At 41.2% G+C, this 10,965-nt stretch overlaps 1 protein-coding gene across 2 annotated transcripts in view; it reads left to right on the plus strand.

The window, feature by feature from the left end:
- numb (NUMB endocytic adaptor protein) overlaps positions 1-10,965 on the plus strand; it is a 40,852-nt gene that overhangs the window by 19,184 nt on the left and 10,703 nt on the right. For both annotated transcript variants that reach the window (XM_037694624.1, XM_037694625.1), the window contains exon 3: positions 5,763-5,837. In XM_037694624.1, the coding sequence (XP_037550552.1) occupies positions 5,763-5,837 (75 nt within the window). The remainder of the gene's footprint in view (positions 1-5,762; positions 5,838-10,965) is intronic.

Genomic DNA, 10,965 nt, shown 5'->3' on the forward strand with positions numbered 1-10,965 from the left:
CTCAGTGATTATTCTAGTTAGAGATTCATGAGTCTAACAGCCTCAGGGTAGAAGCTGTTCCTCAGTCTAGTGGTTCTACACTTAATGCTCCTCAGCCTCCTTCCTGAGGGGAGTGGGGCAAAAAGTGTGTGTGCTGGGTGAGTGGGGTCCTTCATGATGCAGGTGGCCCTCTTCCTGCATCTGGAGGTGTAGATGTCTGTGATGGTGGGGAGGCTGATTCCAACAGATTTCTGTGCAGCCTTCACCACTCTCTGCAAAGCTTTTCTTTCTGCAGCTGTGCAGCCTCCATGCCACACATTGATGCTGGAGCACAGGATGCTCTCCACTGCACACCTGTAGAAGGAGGTGAGGACTGAGCTTCCCAGACCAGCTCGCCTCAGCCGTCTGAGGAAGTAGAGTCTCTGATGAGCTTTCTTGATCAGGCTGGTGGTGTTGTTGCTCCAGCTGAGGTTGTCATTCATGTGTACACCCAAGTACTTGTAGCTGGAGACCACTTCCACCGCAGATCCTCTTATGTTCAGGGGGGTGTAGGTGTTTTTGTTCCTTCTGAAGTCCACAATCATCTCCTTTGTCTTCTTCACATTGACGTGAAGGTTATTCTCTCTGCACCAGCTCTCCAGGTGTTCCACCTCTTGCCTGTAGCTGGACTCATCATTGTTTGTGATGCATCCCACCACCGCTGTATCATCTGCAAACTTTACAATGTGACAGCCTGGATGGGTAGCTGCACAATCATACGTGAGCAGAGTAAACAGGAGGGGGCTCAACACACATCCCTGAGGAGAGCCAGTGCTGAGGGTTATGGTGGAGGAGGAGAGGTTGTGGATCCTCACTAACTGTGGTCTGTTTGTTAAAAAGTCTAGTACCCAGTTGCAAATGGAGGGGCTTAGTCCTAGTGTGGATAGTTTGTCCATCAGGGTTTGGGGGATCATGGTGTTGAAGGCGGATGTGAAGTCCACAAAGAGCATACGGACGTAAGAGTTTTTCTGCTCCAGGTGGTTGAGCGCAGTGTGGACCACAGAGGAGATGGCATCCTCTGTTGATCGGTTCGCACGGTATGCGTACTGATGAGGGTCCTCGTTGATGTTGATGGTTGTTTTGATGCGAGTCATGACCAGTTTTTCAAAGCATTTAGCGACTATCGGGGTGAGGGCCACTGGCCGATAGTCATTCAGACCAGTCACTGTAGAGCTTTTTGGGACGGGATGATGGTGGCAGTCTTCAGGCAGGTGGGAACTGTCTCCAGGGTAAGTGAGGTGTTAAAGATGTCTGCCAGCACCTCACAGACCTGATCAGCACATTCCTTCTCCATGTTCAGACTTGATTTGGGATCAAATCTGAGATTGTTTCAGCCACAAAAGTTATTTTCCTTTTAAAATAAGTAAATTGTTTAACACTACAACCCAGCTTTTAATAAGTAAATGATTCCAGTTTTTCCTTTTGGTTCCTGTGCAGCTCTGACCTTCTGAGCCGGACGTTCTTTATGCCGTTTTATCTCTCAAAGAACTCAAAAGACCAGAATACTAAATATCCATTTGTTCTTTTTCTTTTCTTTGTCTTTTTCTTTTTGGGTTGCACTAACAGTACAGTACAGTATCTGGTGCCTGCCTCCACACAGAGAGGCTGCGGCTGGATTTTAAACAGCCCTGCACCACTGCACCACCGTGTTCTAAACATGTTTTAAAACTTGTTCAGTCAGTTTGATCAGTTCAGTCTCTGAGCATCAGAGTGTGGAGGGGAGCTGTCCAAAATAAAAAATGAATAAAAACTGCTGATTAACACACCGTTAATGATCATTTAGCTGCTTAAATACAAGATATTTTCCTGAAAAGGAGGTGGTGGTCATTAACGAAGATGAACAATCAAGTAAAGAATGCAAATAATTCAGTTTTTAGACAGAGATGTTGGTTCCAGTGGAGAGGCTGCTGGTTCTGGAGCAGAAAGTTTGGATTGTTAATGTATGTTGAGATAATCTGCAGTTAAAACGAGACTTTAGACAAACTGCAGTCAGAATAATCTAAAGACAGTTATTTTATTATAAATATGTTCCCTCATGTCTGGGTAGATTAAAGTTTAGACTTTAGGATCTTAATCAAACCCTTTTCTATAAAAGCACCAGAATAATAAGCATATTTATCTCTGCCAATATACAAAATATTTTTTTGTGCTATTTCAACAATTCATATCTGAAAACTTTCAGCCTTTTTGTTCTTTTTTCAGCTTCTTTCGGCTAAATTTAACCTTCCTCTGCTTTGTTTTTATTTCTACCTTTTGTAATTTTTATAGTTGAAACTCTTGCTCCTTTTAGCATCTTTCTGCTAATTTTAGCTCCTTTTTTGCTTCTTCAGACACTGTCTTTTTAAACAGTTTCAGTTTTTTCTGCTCATTTTAGTTTCAGATTTTTTTGTAATCTAGTCAGCCTCTCTGCCTATTTCAACTTCTGTTCATTTCTGCTCTGTTCAGCTTTTTTCTCCACATTTCTGATGTTTTTCCACTTTTATTCAGCAGCTTTTATTTTTCTGCTTTCAGCAAATGTCAGCTGTTCAAATTCAACTCGCATAACAGTTCAGTGATTAAACCTTTTCAGCAGAAATCATTCAGCAATGAGCATTCACTCTGCATGTTCACAGGAACTGACGTTTCTCTAGTTATTACCGTATTATTAATAGTAATAATAAACAGAGGTGTGTGAACAAATGAAACCCGACAGAAAAACTAATTATAGCTCTTTCACATTTTAATTTTGTGAACATCTCGGAAAATTAAAATGTACCAATAGGTTTTTATTTTTATTTTTTCTGTCAGATCTGCTGTCTTTGCCGTGTTTAAAGAAATGTTTTAGAAAAGAAACAAAACTCCTACAGTTCAGCGTGCCAGGGACTCCTCACTTCTGCTGGTTAGAAACAGTTTCAGGCGCTTTGGCTGCATGTAGGCGGTTCTGAAGCCTCGGCTCACATTTGGTAGTTAAATGTGTGGCCTGAAATGAAGCGCTGTGTTAGCTGTGTCGACAGATTCTCATATCACACGTTGGGCTGTCGGTGAGCAACAAACAGGACATCAGCAGGTCTGAAGGTATTTCTGTAAAGACTACAACACATTCAGACGTGAACTACATTATTTTAACATTAACTCTGTCCAGAACAGTCATTTTTATTTAAATAGCACAACAAGATCGGCAGATTGACTCCCACCCTGAGCAGCACATTGGCGACAGTGGAAAGCAATGACTCCCTTTTAACAGGAAGAAACCTCCAGCAGAACCAGAACCAGGCTCAGGATGGGCAGATGGCCAGTAAGCTGAATTACCTGAATTTAAAGAATCATTTATTAGTTATTATCTGAGAAAAATAAAGGGAGAGAATGATCAATGATTTGACAGAGCTCTGTATCAACGTGTAAAAGCCCCCCCAGCTGTTTTACATGGCGTCACTGTGAAGGTCACATCAGCTCTCAATTAAAGACCATGAGTCCTGTAATGAGATAATGGCCCAAAACAAAAGCTAAAAACAAAATGTTCTCTAGTTCTTCTATGAGGTCTGATCTATGAAAGGAGCTGAAACATGGAGTAGGATTGACCCTTAAAATGTGAAACAGCCGAGGAAGTTAACCAGTAAACAGAATACCTGCTCCAGTTGCAGAAATCTGACAGAAACTGACAATCACTCATCTGCAGTGACTGCAGGTTGAACAAGAAAATGTGAAGTTAAAGGAGACATCCTTTGTCCCAGAGCCAGTTCATTATTATTTTGGTTACTTTATTTTTCTTTTTTTATGAATTGATTGCATTTTCACATTCAACAACCAAAACAGATTTTATTTTATTTTTTAATGTAATGGCTAGGTATTAAAAACAAACATTTAGTCCTCCCCACTACCCGTTTATTCATTCATTCAACCTTTATTTATACAGATTAATCCCACTGAGCCTGGAGGACTCATTTACAAGAGAGACCCGATTTCAACAAAGAATGATGACAACAGTGGACAACAATGACAACAATAGACAATTATAAAAGAGGCATACAGATTTTTTTTTATTTTTTTTTTTACATATTAAAATAAGATGGCAAAAAGTAGCAAAAACAGCTAGTTACAAGCCGAATGTAGAAAACTAAAAACAGGAACATGTCTGCATTGGTTCCTGCCAGGTGTCCAACAGATGTTGGACATTTTATGTTGCTCTTATTTTGAAATGTAACCGGCAGTTCTCTGTTAAGAGAGGCAGAAAGAGAAGTTATGGAGACGCTGCTAATGTCGAACCGGTTAACACCATAGACATAATATGTCTGTGGTTAACACAAATGCTTTGTTTGTTTTTGTTGTCCAGCCATTTTTTGTTCGTCCAATCAGATGTGGCCCTCCAGATACGCCTTCTGTATTTGTCTGCAGAGGTACCTACTTGGACGAGGCACGGAGCTAAAATCATGACATCTTGTACCCTTTTAGAGCGTTTAGAGTTTAGAGACACTGTTTAGAGTATTGCAAGAGCGTGGGAAGGATTTAAAACAACTTTATATATATATATATATATATATATATATATATATATGAATTAAAAAATATAAACTAGCTGTTTACATGTTATAGGAGGAGTCTCAGCCTAACAGTTGATCGTTAGTGCCCTGATGGCCGCTTGATATTCACAGAGAGCTGAGTGATACTAGCAATAGCATAAATGTAGGAGGGGAACAGTTGAACACGGAGGCTCCGCCCCTGTTTAATGATGGACGGTTTCTTTTCACAAAGATGGCCTCCTTTACTCCTCTCTCAAACCATCGTTCCTCTCTATCAAGGACGTGAACATCTTCATCTCTGAACGAGTGACCGCTGGAGATGAGTGTAGACCGCAGAGTCCTGGTCTGATGATGTTGATCTTCTGTGCTGGTCCATCCTTTTGGCCAGTGGCTGTTTAGTTTCCCCCACATATGACTGATCTCCTCCTGACACTGAACAGCATACACAATATTACTCTGTTTGTGCCATTTGAATTGAATTGAGCCTTCCCTGCATTTACTCAATCTCTCCAACATTTTGCAGTTGCCCACAGCTGTCTCCTCAACATCCTCTGTTTTTTTTTCATCTCTGGATATCTGTGGATGAATGCATAAACGTGTATCTGAAACATTTGACAGTGTAACGCGCAGCTGTTACGTCACCATCCTAAAATAGCAGGGCCAGAGGGTGGGGCATGACAGGCGGGGGTCAGCAGCAGCATGTGTGTGTGTGTGTGTGTACGTTTTGTGTGTATAAGGAAAGGGTAAGGACTTCCTTGTGGGTGCTGCATGAACAATGGCTTCTGAGGACGTCAGGGTTGTGAGTGCAGTGACACATATGAAGCAGCCTTGAGGAGGGGGGAGACATGTGAGAGGTGTATCTGGACTGGAAGCAGCATTTCATTTGTATTCAGTTGCGCTTTAACCCATATTTGTGTGAATGTGTCACCGCAGACCAGGTTTCTTTTGATTCTCCACATGTTCGACTCAGTCTCTGATATGTTTTCACACATAAACTGTTTTAACATGAAGCAACTTTCTCCTCGTAATATGAAAAGTCTGGGAGTGACATATTTTTGCTACTTATTGTGAAGTAAAGTACAGCTTCAAAGAAGAAACATTACACACTCACCACAAACTTGTGACAATCATCATACTGGCTTCTCACTGTCCGTCTTTGGCTTTTCATTGTTAAACCTTAGATGGAAAAAGACGGAAAGTTTGTGAAATGCTAAGTTTCTGTTTTTATGTCTTCTGTTTGCTGTGCAGTACCTGGGGCATGTGGAAGTAGAGGAATCCAGAGGCATGCACATCTGTGAGGATGCAGTGAAGCGCCTTAAGACGGTAGGTTTCCAAACAAACTAAAGTCTGTTCCTCCAGGCATGAGGACACTCCGTCGCAGTTCATTCCTGTCATCTGCATTAGTGTCTGATTAAACTCATTTATTTCTGGCAGATCACCCTCAGCTGTCAGTTTACATGTTCAACCTTCTTAGTGTTGTTCTTTCCACTTTAGACTCTTGTTCTTAAAACGTCGGTGTCTTCTTCGTTCGCTCTCGTCCACCAGCGTCTCCACCCCCCTCGTTCTCTCTTCACTTTTTCTCAGCCTCAGAGAAAAGGATGGCTTGTATTTCCTGCTCCTGTACATTTCACAGGAGTTACGCAAAATTCCAGTTTGGGGGAGCAGGAGTGGGAGAGGGAAGTGATTTATTTTCCATGTCATCAGTTGTTTGCTCAGAGCCGCACCCCATTCATAAACTCCTGGATCTGAGTCAGCAGGTCTGCGTCTGAGTGATGCCAGTTTGCACAGGAGGTTTAGGACACACCTAAATCTGATTTCTGCGACAACAAATCTGGTGAATCTGATGCTCATCATGTTACCGTCAGGTTTCAGTTTCAGTTTGAGCTCCTAACACAAAATTCACAACCAGCTGCCCTCTTATCAGTATCTACCAAGATTTTATTTATCTTGTAACAAGCCCAGTGACCTGGTGAAGACCACTTGAATTATGAAAATACTTTATTTGTGTGATTATACAGAAAAGGGAATGTTAAATTCATTCCATTAAAATCCAACACAATACACAGTCCAGCTTTAAGGAGCCCATTTTCCCTCACGTCGTCCTTCCTGCTAGCAGGAGGACAAGATGCAGAGACACGTTCCTCTCTGCTTCTCAATAACCAGTTTTATTGTTGGATATGAAAGGGCTGCCTCTTATGACTCCCAGCACACACAAACTCACACAGCAATGCACTTTCATTCACTAGTCTTATTTTTTCATGCACTAGTAGACATGCTGAGATTAAACTCAGCAGCTACTCTGTTGTACATCCACACAGGAAGAAGTGCACCCTGAGGCGCCGTGGATGGATGTACTTGATGTATACACACACGCACACTAACACACACTAACACACACTAACGCACAAAGTGTACAGACATGCAAAGGCTGAGCACAGATACATGTCTGATCAAAAACACAACACACAAGCTATCACTTGATGAGGTCACTTGGTGGGTCTTTTCAAGATGGTGGAAACAACAAGGTGGCTGTGACTCTCTGACCCTCTTTAGCTGGATGAAGGTTTTGTCCCCCGTCCCAAAGCGAAGAGGGGGAATTGTAAATACCCTCTGTCTGTTCGTCCATCTTGAGAGCATGATGACTTGGAAAGTAAATGCAGTATTGACTCCCATTTTGGTGTGTAAAAAGAATCACTACAAACTGGGTCGTCACATCAAAATCCAAGATGGCACCTGTACTTCTACGCACTTGAATATCTTGCACCACAAACATTAAGGTTCACTTTCATTTTTCTGTTCTGTTTGAGCCCAGAAAAACACTCCTCTAGAAAACTACAAACATTCACTGTTCAGATCACTCAGTGACAGGAGACATGTGGAACGTTGTTCAAAGAACATGTTCTTGCTCATTTTCTTACTGACCTGTATTTTAAGCAAAATACAAAATTAAGTTAAAATAAATTGAACAAACCTTCTCTGGTAATGTGAAAAGGTTACAACTGTTCTTTGCTGTAAAGTTATATTCTAGCCAAAGTTTGAGCACTAACCTGGACATGTTTATTTATTTTAGCAATTTGTGTTACAGAAAGTAACACAAATTGCTAAAAAATACATGTATACGGTATATATATTAAGATTTTTCACTTTTTCTTGTGCCCCATTTATAGATTTGTCATCTTACCACAGACATCAGAATGAAAAAGTCCATCCTTGTCTTATTTATTGTTATTTGAATGTTTCTGTTCAGTGCCCTGAGATGACTTCTGTTGTGACTTGGCGCTATAGAAATAAACTGAATTGAATTGTTAAAATATCCATAAAAACTGTTATTATTCTGATAATAACATTCAGCACTGAAGAAGCAGACAAGCGATGGACCTTCTGTCACTGTGGGGTTTAACAGTTGGATAATAGTCGTCGTTCTCTTCTGCTGGAGTTTGTTGTTTGACGGATGATTTGAATTATAAGATTTAGCACTAATGTCATTAGGAAGTCTGTTTACGGTCTGCAGTCTCCCAAAACCAGTTATCATTGTTCCAAGTTAGATTCTCAGACCTAGACAAGTCAATAACCAAATATACAACTAGTAATGTTTTGAAAGTTCATCTTCTCTGATTCTTTAATAAGATTACTGTCGGTCAACATAATTAGCCCCTAATCATGGAGAATACACCGCTGCTCAACAAGGAGACCGCTACAGGAGCCAGCACCTACGTTAGTTAAGGTTCTCCACCTGTAAGCTCTTATTGTTTTTTAAAATCAGCTTACAGCATGTAGATAGCATCATAAACAATCCTGTTCAACTGCTTCTGCCCTTTGGGTCTTAGACACGACAGGAAGAGATGAGAAATGTAGCAGTGAGTTGAAGAAAGAAAGGCAAAACTTGTTTAGTTGTGTTGGTGTTCTTACAGTTGTGGGGGAGCTGATCGTGCATCTATCGGTCTTTGTGTGTTTGTGTGTGTGAGGTGATTTCCAGCAGCCTTTGGGACAGGAGAGTTTTCTCACAGCTCTTCAACCTGTGAATCAGAGAGGAGGATGAGGTGGGAGTGGAGGGGGCTGCACTGCAGCATCATGAACCTCCAAGCTTCTCTATCATCAGGCCTGTGCTTAATGATGACCTCGAGACAAAGTACTCAGAGTTAATGCCATGTTTTTACTGTCTTCTGTCCTCAGGGTGAAGTAGTACTCTGCTTTAAAGTTATATTTTACTGTCTAGTGCCTACAAGGTGAAGTGATACTAAGTTAAAGCTATACGTTTATTGTCTAGTGCCCTCAGTGTGAAGTAGTACTCTGAGTTAAAGCTATATTTTTTACTGTCTGTTTTTGAAATGAAGGAGTACTACTGGGTTACAGCTAGGGCTGAACATTTAATTGCATTTGCAATAATATTGTGATACAATAAAACGAGGTTTTCTAATTGCAAAGGCTGCAGTTTGACTGGTCACGTGACTTGCGAGTGATCGAAGCAAAGCAGGGAGCGGGAGAAGTCAACACTGCGCTTTAACCGGTTGTATAAATGTGTCAGGCTCGGCAGAAGCTGACACATCTGAAAGTTTGGTACCAAAGAGGGGCAGCACGTCCGTTGTTTGGAATTATTTTGGCTATAAAAAAAAGACGCTGTGCAACGACATGTATTGTGCAGAACCTCCCTTGCTGCTGTTGCTACCTCTCGAGGTAAGACCACAAATCTTTATTGACACTTAAAAAAAACACCACAAAGCCATTTACGATGGCTGCATGGCTAGAATGCCATCAACCAGTGCTTCAGCTTCAAGTAAGCAAAGTACCAGCCGACAGGGATCACTGACCGAACTGTTCGAAGGTATTACTTTGTATGAACATAATTCAAAACTGCACACGGAAATAACTCGAGCAGCAACGGAGTTCATAGTGAAAGCCATGATGCCCATTAATATAGTGACCAAGCCTGGGTTTACTGCTTTGGTAAACACAGTGGATAAGCGGTACTGAATGCCCTCGCGCACACATTTTAGCCAAGTTGCTATCCTGGAGCTACACAAAAAAAATGCAGAAGCAAGAGTTGCAGCGAAGCTGAAAACAGTGGAGTTTTTTGTAACTGAAACAGATTTATTGCTCGTCTTCATTGAAAAATACACAAGAAGAAGACATAGAAAAATAATCGCATATTAAATCGCAATATTGAAGTTAAAAAATTGCAATTAGAATATTTTCCAAAATCGTTCAACCCTAGTTACAGCTTTATTTTTACAGTCCAGTGCCTTCATTGTGAAGTAGTACTCAGAGTTAAAGCTATATTTTTACAGTAGTGTCTATGATATGGAGTACTTTTAGTTATTTTTTCCCAGTTGATGGTCTTGAAGAGTACTCACAAGTAATACTGTGTGTTTAGACGCAGCCTGGACTAATGAATGAAGTGGTTGTCCTCTGATCATAGGGTTGCGGGGTTTTATCCCAGCCCCTGCTGTGTGCCCACATGTCCATGAGCAAAACACTATACTTCCAACTCTCACTGATGTGCTTATTGGGGAAAGAGTTAGAATATAAAAGTTCACTATATAGTATATAAAAGAATTTAAATGAAAAGTACTGTATGATTGTGGGTATGAATGAGTGAATGAGGTTATCTCAAAGTGTTCTGCAGAACCTGGAGAAGTTATAAAACCTTGTTGCCTGGTGTCAGGTTGGTGTCAAGTTCTTTGTAGTCCTGTTGACTTTAATACTTCTGTTTCTTCTGCTGAAAAAGTTTTCTTAGTGTGCTTTCATCTCAGTTTACCAATTAAATTTTTTTTAATGATATTTAACCTTTATGTTGGTGTAATACTTTTTGTCTTTCTTGAGCAGGTAATAATTGCAGATGAATGCCTCCAAACCCCTCCCCTTTCACATTTCTGTCTTAACGATTTCTATTCTTTACAGGTAGTTTCCCTCTAACCATGACTAATACTGACTGTGGGGGCCTTTGCACCACTGCATGTCTGTGTGGATTGCACAAACACTCTCTAACAAGTGATTAGTTAGTCCCGCTAACGTGTTCAGTCATGCATTATTAACATGTAACAGCAGCAGAATGGCACTCCTTTTCACAGTTTACAGGATGGAGGGCCACTCAAAGGGACCAGAGGGGGTGGGGGTAAGACTAGGTTGGACTTTTTGTTCAGAGATATTGTGGCAGCCTAAACTGGGCCCTAGACTCTTATCTGACCAGTAAACAGTTCCAGATGTGACCCAGAGATTGGTCTTCTTTTTGTGACCATTTATTTTTGTCTGCTGAGCAGCCATGGAATAATCAGGACTCGCTCAACCCCCACCTGTAGGTCTTTGTTGAGGTTCAACCCCCCACCTGTAGGTCTCTGTTCAGGTTCAAACCCCACCTGGAGGTCTCTGCTGAGGTTCAAACCCCAACCTGTAAGTCTTTGTTGAGGTTCAAACCTCAACCTGTAGGCCTCTGTTGAGGTTAAAACCCCACCTG

The sequence above is a fragment of the Nematolebias whitei genome, chromosome 21, assembly GCF_014905685.2.
Source record: "Nematolebias whitei isolate Nwh7 chromosome 21, NemWhi1, whole genome shotgun sequence".
In the NCBI taxonomy this organism is placed as follows: Eukaryota; Metazoa; Chordata; class Actinopteri; order Cyprinodontiformes; family Rivulidae; genus Nematolebias; species Nematolebias whitei.